This window comes from Euphorbia lathyris, chromosome 4 (assembly GCF_963576675.1).
Source record: "Euphorbia lathyris chromosome 4, ddEupLath1.1, whole genome shotgun sequence".
NCBI classification, from domain to species: domain Eukaryota; kingdom Viridiplantae; phylum Streptophyta; class Magnoliopsida; order Malpighiales; family Euphorbiaceae; genus Euphorbia; species Euphorbia lathyris.
The window spans coordinates 21,927,941-21,948,792 of record NC_088913.1 but is presented as its reverse complement, the minus strand read 5'-3'; the positions used below and the strand labels follow the sequence as shown (position 1 = coordinate 21,948,792).

The 20,852-nt window shown below is 31.4% G+C and overlaps 1 protein-coding gene across 1 annotated transcript; it reads left to right on the top strand.

Moving 5' to 3' along the window:
• The first annotated feature begins 19,729 nt into the window (after positions 1 to 19,729).
• Positions 19,730 to 20,508, top strand: LOC136227088 (agamous-like MADS-box protein AGL62). Its single transcript, XM_066015802.1, has 2 exons — positions 19,730 to 20,085; positions 20,157 to 20,508. Exons 1-2 carry the CDS (start codon positions 19,730 to 19,732, stop codon positions 20,506 to 20,508), a joined length of 708 nt encoding a protein of 235 aa, XP_065871874.1.
• Positions 20,509 to 20,852: the final 344 nt, after the last annotated feature.

The following is a 20,852-nucleotide window of genomic DNA, read 5'->3' as shown; positions in this document are numbered from 1 at the left end:
TGGGTGCTCGGAACATAGGCCGAAGTACTGCCATCTATACATGGATTTTTTAGAGTTTTCCACACAAAATTAAAATTATCATACGAATCAAAATTAACACATCGTCATTGAGATTTCTTTTAATTTCTTAAACATTCCAAGTTTACATCTATTTAGATTTCTTTTAATTTCTTACAAATTGTAAGCTATATGAACATGATAATCATTTTGATAAATTCAGATTTCAAATGAGGAAATAAGACCAAGTTCAAAATAGCTTACCTTATTCCTTTGTTTCCTCAGCAACAATCCTTACATCTCTCTATCTCTCCCCCTTCAGTTGGGCATTTAATGGCAATAAGAGGTCTGCTTTTTCATTATATAGCAAGGAAAGATGCCTCATAATTCACTAAGAGACTGTTTGGATGGTGGTATTTGGAAGTATGTGATGGTAAGTGTAATTAGCTAACCTTATTTGTTTTGAGGTGTAATTAAAGAATATAGTAAGTGAGGGTATGTGAGGTGAATTTTGACTAATTTTCCTTACACCCCAAATTGGAGGGGAATCCTGGTTAGAATCTTTTTCTTCCAAAATTACCCTTTGTCTTCTATTTTATTTATACAAATGAAATGATATGAAAGTAATTTTATATATAATTACATTATTAAACCATCATTTACCTTACTTTCCATCCAAACACAATAAGTTATTTTATACACCCACTTACTTCACCATACATTACCTTACTTCAATTACACTCCATCCTAACAAGGCCTAAGGGTTACTGCACCGCTAGGTTAATTTTTTTTAAATATCTTCAGTATATGTAGAAGCCAACTTGCCAATTATTTACATACAAATATAAAGAAATTTGGCAATTAAAAGCTTAGATTTTTTAAAGAAGTTTTAGATTTTGTATACAAAAACTTACCAAATGTATACATAAGAATAAAAAATCTTCTATTGATGCAATATTCATTCAAATCATGTTGACCAAAACAAAATTTCAATCGAATCATGGGATGCTTGGTCAAGTCATAATTTTTATTATTTTAATTAATCTCAACTATTATTTTTAATATTTATATATGAAGAAATGTTTTTGGTGTTGTATAAAATAAGGAAATTCCGATTTTTCGATATCTATTGATTAGATTTATTATCTTTTAATTTGATATATTGAATTCCTGATCAATTATAATTACACATATTAAGTTCTTATAAGTTAAATTAGTTAGTTATTATGATGAATATTTAGCTCATTAAAAGAGCGCAACTTGTTTTGTTTAATTTCCATCTGAAATTATATCTTTTTATAGTTACTTTATATTCAAGTTGAGTACAAAATCAATTTTATCACAAAGAACCAAAATTGAAATGGAAAAAGATGAAAACAAAATCAATTTCAACAGCTGCGCTCTATTTCCTGTCTACAACTCATCGGTCGTCTCTCAATTCGGTACAAAAATTGTTTATTTCTGCTTCTCATTTTCTTTTCTTTTTTCAACTTTTTGTCATTTTCAATCTCTTTCCTCTTTGTTTTTGTAGTTTTCATCTTTGCACTGAATACTCATTGTCAATACAATTGCTACTGTTATATACTTTTCTATCGTTTTTCTTTTGATTCGTGGTATCTTTTTCTATGGGTACATTAATATGCACATTATTACAGATTAGATGATCGCTTGATTGTTTTGTTTTTGCTCGAATTTTCTTATCAAATTTATAGTTTTTGTTTCAATTGTATCTGAAGAGAATGTGAAAGACAAGTGTTACACAAACTATACAAACTTAATTTTATGTTATTGTTGAAAACAAAGCTAAATAATACAGAAATTAAACAAGCAAAGATCGAACACAAGGATTTGTTAACGAAGTTCGGCAGTTTTGAATTGCCTACGTCGTGTTGCTCCGTTCCGCTCGATGCGCTCCGCTCCACTCGCTCATCTACGGGATAAGCCCCTTTGATATTATGAGCCATATATAATACAATCACATCCTATTTTATAAGTACTAACCTGAGGTTGCACCACTATTCCTTACGGGTGGTGCTGGAGACCGGAGGGCTCCAGCCCCCCCGTATGTCTCCGCCCCTACTTCTGCATACATATTTTTTTAAATAACAACAACAATATTTTGTTATATATCATATTTATTGTAATTTAATAAGTTCAGTAAGTTATTGAAGGCAATATTCATTCAAATTATATTGACCAAAACAAAATTCAATCGAACCATGGATGATTGGTCATGTCACGTCCGTATCCTTAATTTTTTATTTATTATACCCCGAAATCTAAGTTATATTATATTAGTTTTAGGATTAGTCGATTAATTGGGTGTTACAGGTATAGTTTTGAGGGTAATTGCACATTTTTATAATAATTATAAGTTTAGGGTAAGTTTAAAAAAATAGATTTTTGGAGGACCAAAGTGAATAATTATCCACTCAAATCAAGGCCTATATATAGGATAAATTCAGAATTATTAATCATTTTGATCAAAACACTACCTTCTACATTGTTCTTCCTCCTCCATTCTCCTCCATTCTCTCTCCACCTTCAACCACAACCAAAAACAGGGCAGCTCCACCATGTTGAGTGTTGCTGGAGATCTAACCGTCCAAATCACCTCAAATTTTAACTGGAGACTCTAGACATATAGAAGCAACGTCTGACCGGAGGGATTGTGATTTGGAGTAGTGTACAAAGAATACGGGCTAGGAAGATTTGGGACAGATTTAGGGTTTTGGTGGTGTTGTTCTCAAATTTAGGCTAAGGTAAGTAACTATCAACTAGTTTTGGTTTGCGTGTATAAATATATGTATATTGAGCTATAAATTTTCATGAATTTGTCTCCTAAGGGTTTTCTTAGAAATGATTTGAGTATTGGTTGTTGATTTGAGTTTGTGTTCAAGTTTGAAGGAAATGAGTTCACAATGGTAATTTTGGACTATTTTAATTCATACCTTGATGTTGAATTGATTTTCTTAAGAGTTTGATTATTATTTGGTTCAATTGATGTTGAGTATTGGTTTTCTTAAGGGATATTAAGTTCAATTGATGTTGATTTGAATTTCTTTAAGAGTTTTAATGTTATTTTGGTTCAATTAGTGTTCAATTGGATTTCTTTAAGGGTTTTAATGATATTTTGGTCAATTGGTGTTAAATTGGATTTCTTCAGGGATTCAATTGCTATTTTAGTTCAGTAAATGTTGGCTTTTGATTTATTGATGATTGTAGTAAAGTTTGATCCATTTGATAAGAAAATGTATACAATTGAAGTTTGGTTAGATTTTGGGTAAAGTTAGTATCCATCAGGAGTAGTCCGGATGAGTGGTTTGATATTTGAAGACCATGTTCAGTGAGGAACATGGCATGTGTACACAGTCTAAAGACCTAGTCGGGTATTGGCAGCGAAGTGTTGGGTAAGACCAATACGGATTTAGGCATGGTTAAAGAGACGTCTCGATTATGTTTGCGTGTTGTGGATTGATTTACGATGGGATACTCGGTGATGGATACGATGTTGAATTTGATTCAAATTTTGGTTTTTAGTAAACGTTTATATAAGAATCATTATATTTTGATTAAGTTTGATTTGAGATTTTTGATTAAAATTCCGTTTTAATTGGATGTTGTTTACAAGTTAATAAGTTTAAGGTTTGGTTTGGTTAAATGTTTTCACAAATGTATACATATAGCTATTTTACGTAAAAACTAGTTTCTATAGTTGATAGTTGCTTACTGAGATTTTTGTCTCATATTTTCAAATGTTTTAATGTTTTTAGGCGAAGAAGTACGAGGTACTGAGGGAAGTGTTCGATACTAGGGCGATGATTGGATACGGCCACGATTGTCCAAGTCGTCTTCTAGGGTATTACATACCATTTTGTACATGTAGATATAGGTTTGTTTTGTGCTTATGAATGTTTAGGCAACCGAGTTTCCAATTGTGAAAGGATAAAGAAGTTGTGGTATGCCGGATTTTGGTTTGAATGTCCAAGTATGGTGTTAATTTGTAAGATTAGGCAAATTAAAAGTTAACATGTTAGAATTGGAGTAATTTTCTATGTTTCGAACTCGTTTTGGTAAAACGCACGAGAAAAGGATTTGTAATTGGAAATTTATAAATGATTTTCGACCTTTTACAAATGTAAAAGTATATGTAGAAAATGTTTTTAAGTTCAAAAAAAGATTTGTAATTCTTAACATTTGATTGTGAGATGTTACTTCCGACTCGTTCACGTCTGTGGTAATGTCTCACTGTCATATCCGATTCTATTTTGGATCGGGTTTAACAGGTCAAGTCATAATTTTTATTTTTTTAATTACTACCAACTATTATTTTTATTATTTATATATAAAGAAATTTTTTTGGTGTTATAAAATAAGGAAAAATTCTGATTTTGCAAATTTTTATATATTAATTGAATTTATGATTTTTAGTTTGCTATATTGAATTCTAGATCAATTATAAGTGCGAATATTAAGTTCTTATATATTAAATTAGTTAGTTATTATGATGAATATTTAGTTCATTAAAAGTTCTTATAAGTTAAATTAGCTAGTTACTTATTTAATTTGGATATGAAATTATAATTTTTTATAGTTACTTTATATTCAAGTTGAGTACAAAATCAATTTTATCAGGTTGAACCGAAATAGAAATGGAAGAAGATGAAAATAAAATAAGGGAAGAAGATGAGAACGAAATCAATTTCATCACCTTCTCTCTCTTTTCTGTCTTTTTGTGCTTCTCATTTTCTTTTCTTTTCAATCTCTATCCTCTTTGTTTCTATAATTTTCATTCTTTTCAATGAATTCTCATTGTTTAGGTAAAGTTTCTAATGTTATATACGTTTCTATGGTTTTTCTTTTGATTATGGTATCTTTTTTCTGTGGGTACATCAATATGCATCTTAAAGATTCGATGATGGCTTGATTGTTTTGTTTTTGCTAGAATTTCCTCATAAAATTTCTAGTTTTTGCTTGAATTATATCTTAAGAGAATGTGAAAGACAAATATATCTATGAAAAAATTGACTATCTTATGGAACTTGTGCAGGCACAACAAAAAGTCATCAATCACTTAAAATCTAAGGTACTTAATTATTCCATATTATTCTCCTTACCAACCCTATTCATCAAAGATTTTTAATCAATCCAAAATATATATATATATAAGGAAATGAATATAACTTTGAGATGAACAAATAAAGTTGTGGCCAATGTAGACACAAGTTTACATTAATAGATGAAAACTCTTCTTCCAAACAAGAAAAATTAGAAAAAAAATAAATAAAAAGAAATAAGAAATAAGATTATCAGGTGTACTTAAAATAAAGAACTGAGATATGTAGAAGAAGAAAGAAAGGAGACATGAATGCAACCTAAACAGAAAATAATTAGGGTTTGATAACATGTAAGGGGGTCGTTGTATATAGTAAGAAAACAGTGGCAATATAGTGAGATATTTTTGTATTTTTTTAATAAATTGATTCAATTCCATTTATTTCGTGTTAATTTATTTATTTATTTCATTACTTATCAAATTCATTCTTAGTGTACATTTTAGTCATTGCATTAAACTCTAGATTAAACCAAATATTTTATAAAGTAATGACAAATTTAATCATTTTAAAAAAATTAGTTTAACCGAAAAAGCATTATACTTTTAAAGTCATTTTAAATTGTAAAACAATTTCAATAAACATCTTATTAATTTATAAAAGAACTAAAAATAAAGATCACATTAAAAATAACTAATTTTGAATTTACAATGTTGTTGCTCCTAGTTATTTAGATGATGTTCTTTGTATTGACAATGTTTTCATTTCTTAATAATAGTCGGGGTTTTCTAAAAAAAAAAGAAACTAATTTTCATTTATTTTTAGTTTAACCGAAAGGAGAAATCACATTATATTTGAATCATCAATACAATTGGGTTATCTTTTGTAATGTAGATTACAAATAAATTTAACAGTAAAGTTTTTCAACCAAAATCCTTTAGTTTATTGATAAATTGAAACCGTTTTGTAAACTTTTGGTTGTTTTTTTTAACTATATTGGTAATACAAAAAACTTTTTAGACACTTGGATAATTTTTTTTTTTTGTGAATTAGGCATACTTTGTTGTTAGCATTTTGACATTTTTTTTATTGTGTTATTAACACATTAAATATTTAAGACATAATTGATATTTGAAAGCTCCGATGTGACAATTAAATAAGAATTAAACTAACATTTTCAAATTTTTGGTAACGTAGGGTGGGGGTTAAAATTGATATTGCTTAGAAATGTTCGAGTTAAATTTATATAATTTCATACGTTAGAGGTAAATTTGCATTTCTCCTAAAATGTTAAGATAAAAAATGGCATATATTCCTACTTTAAATTACAACTTGTTTATTCTTAATTTAATATGTGAATTATAATAATTTTGTTTTTAAATTAAAAATTAAAGAATAAAACATACATGCTAATATTTGAATTTAAAACCAACATAATCTAATCCAACCCAACCTAACCCAATCCAATCAAATCAATTAATTCGTTTTATGGATTGAGTTCAATGGATAAAACTATTAAAATAAAAAATATATGAGTTGATTTTGTTGGGTGGGATATATTTAGTTTTTTTTTTTTTAAATTTGCGCAATGCGCTTACATTAAAGAAGAAAGAAAAATCCCCACCAGACCCGGATGTGATTCGAACCCATGACCTCCCAAGGCATAGGTAAGCTACCATTTGGTACATTTTTAACTTTGGTTATCCATCTTCTTCATCTCTAACTTCTACCTTTACCCGTCCTATCTACCATTTTATAATATATTACAAAATAGTTTTTCTCAATAATAGTCAGGACTGAACAAGGCTAACAATAAAAATAAAATTTTGTATACAACCATTTAAGATTTTTTTAAAGAATTTTTAGATTCTGTATACAACCACTTACCAAATGTATACATAAAAATAAAAAATCTCCTCATATTTTATTATATATCTTATTTATTGTAATTTAATAAGTTTAATAAGTTATTAGTGTGGATGGAGTGACATATGTGTTAACGATAATTCATGCAAATTATCTATTGATAATTACTTGTAATTATCCTTATGATTACTCTATCGTTATCCTTCCTATTTAAGATTAGGTTAAATACTTTCTTATCCTAATCTTATCCATTGTATAGTTGGAATAAGATTCTACATCTTAGCTTCTATATATATATATAGTTGTATTATCTTAATCAGCACCAATTTAATCCAAAACCAAATTTGGGTATCAATTTGACTCTTTAATTTGATATTTGGGATCAAACTAATTTGTCCAAAATAATACTTATCAAATAACTATCAACCATACATATGGACATTTGTTACTTTAGCTAATTGGACACTAGATATAAGATGAATGAGCAAATTAATACGTAAACTTGATATTTAGAATAGATTAATTTATACAAGTAAACTTTAAAGGATAAATTAATTCTTTATACATATATAAGATCATAAATACTGATAGGGGCAGTCCGGTACACTATGCGTCCCCGCTGAGCGAGGGTCCGAGGAGGGTCCCACCATAAGAGTGTACTGGGACAAGCCTGATTGCTACTCGTATTAGGGAGCATTGGTTGATTGGAACTCGAACTAGAAAACTGATGTCTAGGCTGTGCATTTTGGGTCAAAATCGTATCAATTTCCTTTGTTACATTCTCCTTCAGATGTTCCAGTGATGTTTTCAACTGTTGTAGCTGAGACGCATCAAGTTCATCAATTGGTTTTTACCACGGAAACTTTTCTCTACCTGCATCTCTCATTTGATCCAGTTCTTTTCCTCTTTTCTTCTCTATCTCCAGTTGCTCCATCACCTGATCCGGTCTTTTAATAATTAGTATTCCAAAATTATATAAGAAAAACAATCTAAAGTATTATAATTAACCTCAGTGAGCTCATTATAGAGTTCCTGGGTGGTAGCATTTTGATGAGCCTTCAGTAGCTGATTAGAACGTTTCTGGATGGCAACATTCATTTTAAATTCTGATGTCCAATCTGGTTGTTGAGGCTCGTTGGGTCTAAGAAAGCGCTCAATCAACGTTTCAACTCCAGGATTTTCAAAAGAATAAAGATTCTTCCCGGTCGACGAGAAGACGATCATAGCAATTTCAGCACCGATAAGGGTTCAAAGCTCACCCGCCTTTTTAAAAAGGCTAGACCTCCTTTTACAGAATATAACTTGGCGGTTACTTTCATTCTCAATCTTCTTCATCTTTAACTTCTTCATACCTTTACCCTTCTTTTTCGCCATCCAACAATAAATTATAAAATACTTACTTTTATGATCAAATATCTAAAGTTAAATTATACTGATAAAATTTAGTCACCTCAATCAGAAGTCATATTCCGTTGCCTTCAGGGAAGGACTGCAAACCTCTAATAGTAACGGCTTGTCCACCAACATTGCCAACATTTTTCATTTTTCCGGAAATCCAAAATTATGTAACATTTGTAAATATTATTATCATTAACAGAACTTCATTTTTAAGCATTCAATTGTCGTTAATTTATTTACATTTCAATTTTTGAATTTGTTTATCATAATTTTTGAGGAGTGTGATGGATATTTTCCTTCATTTCACTATTGAGAAGCTTCTGATGGCTTCCATGCTCTTATTTTGGGCTGAATGGGCCGTTTCTAAACTTATTGATTTTTGCCTCTAATGATGCTTCTCCTTTGTGTAATTCACTAAAACTGTTTATTTGGTCCCTGTAATTAAATTGCTTTGTTGAACGGATCTTTATTTGGCTTAAGACGGTGGATTTGGTCAAAATTTATCGGATTTAGCCCCGAATTGAAACACCTATTTTAGTTGATTTTTTTCTCTCGGTTGACCTTTGCCGCTTCGGTTGAATTTTAATTTACCGTGGTTAAATTTAATAGCCCTGGTTAAATTTTGTTGTCTTGGAGGAACTTTCATTGCCTTGAATGACTTTCGGTTGTCCTGTACGAATTTGGTTGCCCCGGATGATTTTCGGTTGCCTTATATCGATCTCTTCGATGGGAGCATCATCATCCGGGGTAGGGGGTATCGATGTATCAAGTACATACCCTATCTTATCGAACTTCAAAACAATTTTGAGGTTGCGATACCAGTCGGTGAAGTTTGAACCATTCAACTTGTTATCGGTAAGTATATTTTGCAGATTGGTTTTAGTCATGATTTTACGAGTGTTTTAATTTAACCTGAGAGTGAGAAAGAGTAAATATATGTTATTCATTTGCTTTAAAGTATATCAATCTAAAATTATAGGTCTTTTAATTTCATTTTAAATTGCTCCCACTATTTTGCCAAATTAATAGCCCTCCATATTAATTCGAAGAATTTCACAAATCCTTTAGTGAGCTAGGATCCTAACTCCTGAAAATTCACCTTGAGTTTACTCAACAAGCTAGTCCCATTTGTTAGTAGATTCGTACAATCAATCACATCAACAATGTGATTCCTAGGTTATTGGGTTACTAACCACATTAGTAACTAATGTGTTATTCATATTAATCCCAACCATATTGCCCATTAGTTTATGACAACATGAGTTTACCCATCCAATTATCATAATCTAATTTAAGTATTACCCCTTATTCATGAAAACGATTTTCGATAATTCAGGTGTTACCATAAGACCCTGAGCTTGAGTTTACTCAACAACTCAAAGGCCCCCAGTACTACCGGCTGAATTATAATATTAGGGAGGGGCAACCGATTTTAATAACTTACTTATTTACTTAACTTTTAATTAGTGAGGGATTTTTATTTTAAGTCTCATAATCTAACCTAGTATTGATTTGCATTAGCATACATCAGACACATACAATATACATTGGCGTTATGGACATATTATCTAAATTATTCCGTTGAGCCAGAAAAGGAATAAAAGGTCAAACCTATGGAAATACTAACTATTACATATTTCTCTTTTAGGTCCTCCGTCTTCTCCATGACGCCTTGAAATTACATCAATATTAATTTCTATACTACTAAAGAAAACTTCAATTAATTTGAAGGGAATTAGATAAGAGGAGAAATTACAATAGATAGTAGATAGGCAGGACACGCAGGTCCTATTTTCAAAATACCAAAAGACTAAATAGAGGGTCCAAATATGTCCATAACTCCAACCATGCATAGACTCAATTAAATAAATTTAATTGGTTGATTACATAAAATATTTATGTAATATTTAGGTTAATCATATTAACTTGTCAAATTAACTTTCATCCAATTTTAATTCTATCAGTTTTGTATCTTCTATATCTAATCTAATTAAAATGTAACAATTACATATTAGATTAATACAACTATACAAAACCTTTTGTTATGCATATCCCGGTTATTTTGTTTTAATTCATTTAACATCTTTGATTTACAAATAAGTAAAACAAACTTTTAAATAAATTCTTTTATTCGATAATCAAAACAGAAAACTATTTATTTCTGAAACTTATATATATATATATATATATAAAACTAATTTTATTTTAAAAATGATTTTTTAAAACAAATATATCCTCGGGCCGGGCCCGTAACGGGCCCAACCACATAACTGCTGCCGTCTGGCAGCAGCTTTGCGTTTGGCCCGTCGCTGCCTTGCGGAAGCGGCGGCCAGACGCCACGGGTTGCTGCCGCGAGGCAGCAACCACGGAACAGTAGTTCGGGTTGCTGCCTCGCGGCGTAACCCGAGCTACTGTTCGTTTTTATTTATTTTAAATATAAGTATATATATATATATATATACTTATATCAGTTTTTAAAACAGTGTTAAAACGATTTTCAGAATATAAGAAAAGCTTTTAAAGATTTTATGTTTTATCTTTAGAATTAATAAAACTAACTTTTATTAGTCTAACTATAAAACAAATAGATTTTTGTTATAATGATTATCAACCAAAATAATTAGGAACATATGCATAATCAATTTTAATTAACAATTAATTAAAACTTATTTATCTTTAGAAATAATTAATCAAAACAGTTTTGTTAATTAACCTAACAATAAATATTTATTCAATCGATTGAAAAAACCTTTTAATTTTCATATATGAAATAACAGATTTAACGCAGGCTCTGATACCACTGAAGGGAAATAGGCAAACGTTTGGCAGCGGAAATATAAAAATTTTAACCTATTTCCTTTAACCAATATCTGTTAATCGTTATTTCATATAAAGATGGATAGAAGGAAATACTTTTTGATGAACTATCTACTGTTGCAAGCGTAGTGCCCTCAACTCTTATTCCGAGTTCACGAGCACAAAACAAAAACACAATTCAAACGAAGTTAGAACCCAACCGTATAATAGCAATCAAAATAGATTGCCTCTAATTAATCAACACAGGATCAAGGAGTAAAGGGAAAGAGATGAAATCAATTGATTCGGAAGGAAGCGGTGAAAGACGATCCACTACAGTAGGGGTTGAAAATTCTCTCTCTCCGGGATAGCAGGGGGTGGCCGAAATTTACCACTAAGGGGGGTTTATATAGCCTCTTCCATCTAAACCCTAGTCAGATAGAATTAGGTTACTGAATAAGAATTTAATTCGGAATAAAACTTTTATTGTTATTATCTGTAATATATCTAAATATAAAGATAATAATAACTTATTAATAGGATAATAATTAGAAGCAATTTAATCTCAATAAACCTCCTAACTTATTTATCCTATAATTAATTTAATTCATAATCATAATCTAATTATAATTATTTAAATTAAATTAATTCCTTTATGTGACATAGCACATAAAATCGCCCCCCTTGTTATTGGGCCTTAGTGGACTCAGTTGGGCTTCCGTCAATTAATTAACATCTGTTTCTCTTTTGGGTTCCAAGTCTTATGTGTGACCCATTAGGTTCTTATTGCTTCTCAAAATTACATTCAATCTTTGTATAACGGAATGAGTACGCGAACTGTGATTGGCAGATCCGAAACATTTCCCCAGAGCTATAAGAAGACAAGTTGATTCCGTCGTTCACCTTTCCGTATTAGCTACAGTATAATTCGATCCTTCATCAACTACATCCTTGAACATAATCTTATGACTATGGATAATGTCAATTCATATATAGTGAGACGTTCGTTTTACTTATACAGGCCGAGTTAACTCCAATTAGATAGGTTAAGTGAATTCTGCATTTCAAGTCTTAAGCTATCATCTTGCAAGGATTTAGAGTTAAGTCTTCCACAAGCGATCCTTGGACGTATCTCCCATTTATCAGGAGTGACAAATGCTCAATCCAATGTTAACTATCCTGCAATTACTTCCTGTGATACCCAACGTCTGCCGTACACACCCCAGAGTCATCCCTGTTATGGATCGTGTTACAACAGGATCAAAGCATCACATTCCATAATCCAGAATCACTAATTAACATTCGTTTGAGTCTTAGGATTACTTATACCTATTAATACCAATGAGATGAACATGTGACAAGGATAAATCTACTCATCCTGTTATCTCAAGTCGGATCCCCAATCCTAATGAACCCCTTTCATTGGATCCATGTAGCTGTTCAGATATCTACATATCTGAAGCTTGTGAGATCAGCTCTCTGTCTCGACAGAAAGCATTGTTACATGCAAGCCTCAACAGTGTTATGTCAATCCTTATTCAAAACATATCACTTGACTTGGGGTGGTTTTAAGTTTATTAGTTTATTATAATGTTTCGTCTCACTTCATGCTTGTATGAACACTTTATAATTACTTTAAATAAACTTAGGGATTTCCTTTTATTAGACTTATTTAGTTCTTTAAAAGAGGTTGCCTTTATACAGTTATGAAACCATATCTTATTAAAACAAATGACATAAAGAACAATTCATTTACATTAGGTTTATATCCTGGAACAATTATCTATAGGACACTAAACCCCAACAGATATGACAAAGCTATGACATATGAGACTTGGTCATATGGGTGAAAGAGGGATGCAGATTCTATCAAAGGATGATCTTCTTGGTGGTCATAAGGTCAATAGTCTAGAGTTTTGCAAACACTGTGTTTTTGGGAAACTACAACGCAGCAAGTTTCCCAAGGCTGTTCACAAAACAAAAGGCACACTGGATTACATTCATTGTGATTGTGGGGGTCCACCTCGAATTGAGTCTTTGGGAGGTCACATGTATTTTGTGTCTATGATTGATGACTATTCAAGGATGACTCGGGTCATCACGATGAAGCATAAAGGTGAAGCTTTCAAGCAGTGGAAAGCATTGGTGGAAACCAAACAGGAAAGGAGATAAAGAGGCTGTAAAGTGATAATGGTCTGGAATTCTGCTCATTTGAGTTTGATCAGTTCTATAAGGATGAGGGATTGCTCGGCATCACACAGTCAGGAATACACCGCAACGGAATGTTGTAGCTGAGCGAATGAATCAGACATTACTAGAGAGAGCAGGGTGCATGCTCTATAACTCTAGGTTAGATAGAAGATTCTAGGATGAAGCGGTGAACACAACATGTTATCTGATTAACCATGGACCACACACAGGTATACAGTACAAGACACCTACAAAGATGTGGTCAGGAAAGGTTGCTGATTACTCAAATCTGAAAGCTTTTGGGTGCACAGTTTATTATCATGTCAATGAGGGTAAGCTAGAGCCAAGAAGGGAGTATTCATGGTCTATATATGGAGATGGAGTTAAAGGCTTCAGGAACTAGTCTCCATCAGAGAAAATGGTTATTTTGAGCAGAAATGTAGTTTTTGGTGAAAAATCTATGCTTAGACCTATTGTGAAGCCTACAACTACAACAGAAACTGGTAGCATTGATAAACAGGTGGAGCTTCAAGTTATACAGAGTGAGTGTGGTTTGAAGAAATATGAAAAGAATCAAGCGCTAGAAGCAGAAATTGAGCTACCAGAATCTATAACCTTTCCGTCTGCAGTTGTGACAGAGGTACATTGAGGGGACATGGCCTTTGTAGCATTATACTTTTTGTCAGTCTTGGGAACACATGTAGTCCATTGTACATTGCCAACTGTCCTTCTGTTTTGCTTCCGGGCTTCCAAAAATAGCACGACCTCTATAAGAGGCTTTTGGGCCTTTCTTTTTTTTCACAAGCCCATTTCATTTTTTTCTTTACTTGTATTTATTTTTGTCTTAAATCACATAACAAGAATATTAGTGGTAACAAATCATATTTAAACTTGGAACACTTGATTAATTAATTTTGGGGTTATGATTAAATTATTTTTGTCAGAATAAAAAACTCTTGAAAAATTGTGTTTCAACAACATTTTCAATTTATCAGTAACATAAGCCTACGTATCTGTTTGATTCCATTTTTCGGCACTACATTTTGTCTTTTCAATTCCAAATAGGAGATAAAAATATTTGGTAAAATTTCAAAAAAATATGTTCTTAGCAGAAAAATCAACTAATATCTACTACCTATCAGCAACGACAATCAACAAACAGCAAACAAGTGAATCATACAAACTCTAAAATTAGCCTTGCCTAGACACATTAGGATTAAACTTGAACCATTTCATATGTTAAGATCAAATATGCACCTCATTGAAAACGTTAAAGTCATATATATAAGACCTAAAATAGACCTGGAACTAGATTGATATTCCAATTATGTAATTTGACTTTTGATTGTTTCATTAATGGTCTATCTAACTCATTTAGCCTTCAATAGTGCATGAATCAGTCCATATCACATGAGCCCATTAAACTCTAGGCCCATACATTACACAAAGAGGCCCAATCCTTTAAAGCAGACCAAAACTTGTGTAAATATATGGCATCTCCATCCATCCAAAAGGCATAACTTCATTCTTTATCTCTATTTTCTCTCTCTATATCTAGATTGTTAACATGATCTTCCAAGTCCATATAGAAGCTATCCTAGCTCACGACCACAATTCTTCCATACTACAATAATGCAAATAACAAACATAATAATTGAATTTGTTTTAAGATTTAAAATGAATTTAAAAGTATAATGCATTTTTTGTTCAATTTTTTTTACAAATGTTCAAGTTTATCATTCATTTATGGAATGTTGGATTTATTATAAAGTTTAATAAAATGACAAAAAAAATACACTAAGAATGAATTTGATCGAGCGATATGTTATTTATTTGAATTGGGGAGACCAAAGTGGGATATGGATATTGTTCAAGATATTTTTAATGAGATTGATATTTTTAATATCCATTATATATCGATTTCTTGTGAGACATGTCCTAATTCTTGGTTTTGGAGATTTGAACAGTACGGGCAATATTCAGTTAATTGCTAGTACTTATAACTTGCTTTGTAATTTCATTCCATCTGTTTTCAGTAACAATTGCGATCTCTTATGGAAGTTTTAAATTCATGCAAAGGTACGCAATTTTTTATGGAGAGTGTACAATGATATTCTACCTACTAATGTAGATTTGGTTAACAGAAAGGTCAAATATTAGTCCTATGTGTGGTCTCGTATACGAAACTATGATACATTCTCTTTTTTCTTGTTCACATTCTAATGCTATTTGGAATGCCTCGGGGTTTAGCATTGTTGCGTTTGGTGGTATTGATAATTTCAGGGACTATGTAGATTTTGTGTTCTCTAGTTTTCCGAAGGACCATTATTGCCTTTTGATAATGACGTTTTGGGGGATTTGGCTTAGTAGAAATAAGATTGTGTGAGAAGGTGTGAGGATTGCTGCTGATATTTCCTACCGAATTATTTGTTCAAGTTTAAAAGAATGACATGATTTTTAAAACTCTATCAAAGTTTTTAGTTGTGATGAGTCATCACCTAGGGGTTATATTAAGTGGACTAAGCCTACCAATTGTGCATTTAAGTTGAATATTGATGTTTCAGTTATTACAGGTTCGGGGCTGCTGGGACTAGGTGCCGTAATTCAGGATAACAATGGTGTTATTCTATGGCTTTCCCCAAGACTATTCAAGGTAATTTTCTTCCCCGTGATTGTGAGGCTATGGGCATTTGGGAAGCTGTTAGTTGGTTAAAGAATCTAGACTTAATAGCTGAGTGATTGAGACTGACTCCATTATGCTTGAGCATTTGAGTCATGGCTTTGTTACTATCAGGAATCTGGCGGTGTTTGAAAATGAGCTCCATTCAATCCAAATTCTTCAGAATCATCTTCTTTTCCTCATACACGAGCCTAAGTAGGTCTCCTCATCAACCTCTCGGATTAGACCACCTCCAGAACTGGACTACGTTGCTGTTCGTTGGTGTCTACCTCCACCGAGCTAGATTAAGGTAAACACCGACGGGGCATCGAAGGGTGCTCTTGGCGTTGCTGGCGCTGGCGCTGGCGGGATTTTCAGAAATGGAAGAGGTCTTGTCATGGGATGTTTTACCTTTCACATTCCCGACTCATATGCTCATACAGCTGAGCTGATGGCGATCATTTTTGCTATTGAAGCCGCTTGGGAAAAAGGTTGACACAACCTATGGATAGAATCCGACTCGACCTATGCAGTTAAGATGCTAAGCGATAAATCTATAGCGGTTCCATGGAAGATTAGGCAAGATTGGTTAGGATGCTTATCACGTTACTCGTCTATGAATTGTCGAATCACTCATATTTTTAGAGAAGGTAACCAAGTTGTTGATCGTGTTGCTTGTTTTGGCAAAACTGCGTCTGCTCTCCATTGGTGGCATACTGCGCCACATTTTTGTCAATCTCATGTCTTTGATGATCTTTGTAATGTTGCTCATATTCATTTTCTTTAATTTTTTCTCCCTCCTTTGTAATTTTCATTTTTATTAATAATATTCAGGGCTGGTTAAGTGTGTTAGGGGTGCCAACCTAGTTGGGATGTCTAGCCTCATAATCGCGTCCCAATCTTTCATTCAAAAAAAAGAGAGTCATGGCTCTGTTATCCCTTCATATAGTCTCATTCTCGATGATTGCAAATTCCTGCTCCATTCTTTTAGTAACATTTCTATCAAGTTTATAGGTATGTCTTGTGAATAACATAGTTCATCAACTTGTTATAGCTTTTTATTCTATGTCCGGATGTATGGATTAGTCCTCAAGACCTCCTAATTTTCTTTTACATGCTTTGTAAATAAACTAGTCGAAGACCCGTACGTTGAACGAGATGTATAATATTATTTAATAAAATTTTATGATTGATAATTTAAATATTATTAATTTTGTAAACTTTTTACAATAAGTTTTAAACTATTTATTAATTCTTTGAATAAATCGTAGTATTATTATAGTATGATAACAAAAATGCTTCCAAGATTTTTTAGCATGTTTTTATTTGATATATATCTTATATAATATGAGTGACATTTCATTTTATTAGGTAAACAATAATGTAATTTAATATAAAATTTGAGAAGATAAATTTAAAAAAGGGTAAATTACACCCATGGCCATTGAACTTTATCTATTTTCACATTATGGCCATTGAACTTCATTTCTTCTCGGTATGGCCACTGAACTTTACACTTTTTAATACCGGTGGCCACTCAATTTTAACTAACTTCTCAAAATGACCGTTAACGATCATTAACGAACTCAAAATGAAAATATTCAACAATTAAAGTTGTTCAGAACGACATTTACTATGAAACCACATTTTTTATTTTCAAAAATCATATTTTTTGGAGCTTTCTCTCTCTAAAAATTCACTTTCTCTCTCCTAACCAAACAACATCCAAATGACCTCAAAACGAAAATTTTCAAGAATTAAAGTTCCTTAGAATATCAGTAACTCTTTGGATTTTTTATTTTTAGCTATCAACGGTCGTTTTGAGACGTTAAGTGGCCACCGATGTTAAAAAGTGTAAAGTTCAGTGGCCATACTGGGAAGAAATGAAGTTCAGTGGCCATAATGTGAAAATGGGTAAAGTTCAGTGGCCATGGGTGTAATTTACTCATTTAAAAAATATTTGACTATTGTTCGTTACGTTTTATCTCCATCCTTTCAGTTGAATCTTGATCGTGTTAGGTAAATGCTATAATTTCCTTTAAATTTATTGGTTTTGAACTATAGTAATTGTTAGTAAAATGAGGATAATTGTTTTTTTTTAGAATTTTATTACTTATTTATGGACTTAGAATTTAACATTTGATTAATGAGCTTTGACTAGTAACTGACAAGACTGATGTGCTTTGACTAGTAACTAACAAGACCCATTAATGAATTTTATAAGTACTAAATGCTTTTAGAACCGGGTGTTAAATTAATTCACATATTCACATTGTTTTCTCACTATATAATGAACCCTCACACCCTATAATACCATTGTTTTCTGGTTTGTTGCATTCCTGTCTTTCTTCTTCTACATTTCTCATTTCCTTCTTCCTTTTAGGTATACACGCTCTCTCTTTCTCATTTCAACTTATATCTTAGTGTTTGGTGATTCATTATCTTCTTCTTATTTTTGTCTTTTAATGGTTCTTTTTTTATTATCAAAAGCTGGTTATTTGGGTGAACAGTTTTCATCTATTAATGAAAACTTGTATCTTTTCACATATATATTTTTTCTTATTTTGCTTGTTTGGACAAAGAATTTTGATCTATATTCGTCACATCTTTCATGTGTTTATTTACATGTTTATTTATTTTTATTTTTCTCTTTAATCTGACTAGGGTTGTCCCTGGACGTGGGTATGAGGGGAGGGAGAGAGGATCCAAAAGTAACATTTTTTAAAGATAATACAAAAATTAAATTTCATAAGATGCAACGATTGCAAAAAATAATTCTAGATCTAAACAAATCCTACCAACACATCTACGGAACAAAGGAGGGAGGGCCCAAAAAATAACATTTTTATATAAAAAAAAACAGAAACTAAAGTGTGAAAAAATACAACGATAATAATTTTAATCTCTAGGCCTAAACAATCACCACACAATTTTATGACTATATTTTCTTATAATAATTTTTAACATGTTGATAGAGATGATGTTTTTAAGAAATGAGAGTGTTGCAAATTACTTCGCCCAATGTATTGTTGTTAGTATTTGAAATTCATGAGTTTGTCAAAGCAATAAATAGTTATCCAAATATTTCAGTTGATTTTCGAATCCTCCTAACTATGCGAGTGACCGCTGAAGGAATTTTTTTAAAGTTAAAACTATTGAAAAACTATTCGAGATCATTAACGTCGTAAGAAAGAAGAACGGTTTAGCTTCTTTATGGATTGAGAGAAATATATGTTAGCACATATTAGTGTAGTCATTATTATTAGTGATTTTGCATTTATAAATTCTCGTAGATAATGTTTTGTATAAGCAATTGGTTAATTAAAGCGAAATAAAATGTTTATTTATATGAAATTTGATGCTTTTATTAGATATCTTGTTATGTGTAATAAAAAGTGTTATTTTTAAGTAATTTTTCTTTTGCATAATTGATTTTTCTATTTTATTTTTTACATATACTTATTAATTAAGGTTCTTATTTACTATTTTGCTACTAGACTTCCAAAATATTCAGACCATATGGTTCTGTATCTTCGAGAGTGAAACAATTTTTTTCACTTCCTTACATGTATCTCTTTGGATTGGTTAAAGATGTTTTTCTTTCGTTGATTATTATATCAATGCAAGGAAGAGTTTAGAGAGAAATGTGATCAAAACATAGATATTATAATCACTAGAGATATTGTTCTTACTAGTAAACATTTTTCATCAGTATAATTTAATTTTAGATATTGATCATAAAAGAAAGTATTTTATAATTTATTGTTAGATGGCGGAAAAGAAGGGTAAAGGTAGGAAGAAGTTAGAGATGAAGAAGATTGAGAATGAAAGTAATCGTCAAGTTACATTCTCTAAAAGGAGGTCCGGCCTTTTTAAGAAGGCGGGTGAGCTTTGTACCTTTACCGGTGCTGAAATTGCTATGATCGTCTTCGCACCGATCGGGAAGAATGTTTATTCTTTTGGACATCCTGGAGTTGAAACGTTGATTGATCGCTTTCTTAGCCCCAACGAGCCTCAACAACCAGATTCGACATCAAAATTTAAAATGAATGCTGCCATCCAGAAACGCTCTAATCAGCTACTGAAGGCTCGTCAAAATGCTACCACCCAGGAACTCTATAATGAGCTCACTGAGGTAAATTATAATACTTTAGATTTTTTTTCTTATATAATTTTGGAATACTAATTATTAAAAGATCGGATCAAGTGATGGAGCAACTGGAGATAGAGAAGAAAAGAGGAAAAGAACTGGATCAAATGAGAGATGCAGGTAGAGAACAGTTTCCATGGCAAAAACCAATTGATGAACTTGATGCGTCTCAGCTACAACAGTTCAAAACATCACTGGAACATCTGAAGGAGAATGTAACAAAGGAAATTGATACGATTTTGACCCAAAATTCACACCCTAGACATCAGTTTTCTGGTTCGAGTTCCAATCAACCAATGCTCCCTAATACGAGTATCAATCAGACTTTTAATCCTAATACCAGTATTTATGATCTTATATTTGGAGAAGCAATTAATTTGCCCTTTGAAGCTGATTAGTATAAATGTAACATCCGTGTTTAAAATTTTATTTTTTTGGAATAGATAATGTGAATTATTTATGAATTTAAATATATTATAGGGTTCAATTTAATGTTTTTATATGTAAATTAAAAGTTTGAGATAAGTTTAAAAAAATTATAAATTAAAGGGATCTTGACTGATATTTTCTTAATTAGTTGTGTTAATAGATTTATTTACGGGCTAAAAAAATAAAGTAAATTAAAGTTTCATGTATTATATTATTATATATATGAAATTATGATCAAGTGGTTAATTAATATCTATTTTTTTTTTTTAGTTAAACCATCCGGTACTCCGAACCACATTGGGCCGATTAATCC

What these genes read in the sequence shown, in the direction of transcription:
- LOC136227088 (XM_066015802.1), top strand. Translation starts at nt 19,730, where the DNA reads ATGGCGGAAAAGAAGGGTAAAGGTAGGAAGAAGTTAGAGATGAAGAAG. An exon ending in ACCCAGGAACTCTATAATGA is followed by an intron (nt 20,086 to 20,156) that starts GCTCACTGAGGT and finishes AATTATTAAAAG; the next exon opens with ATCGGATCAAGTGATGGAGC.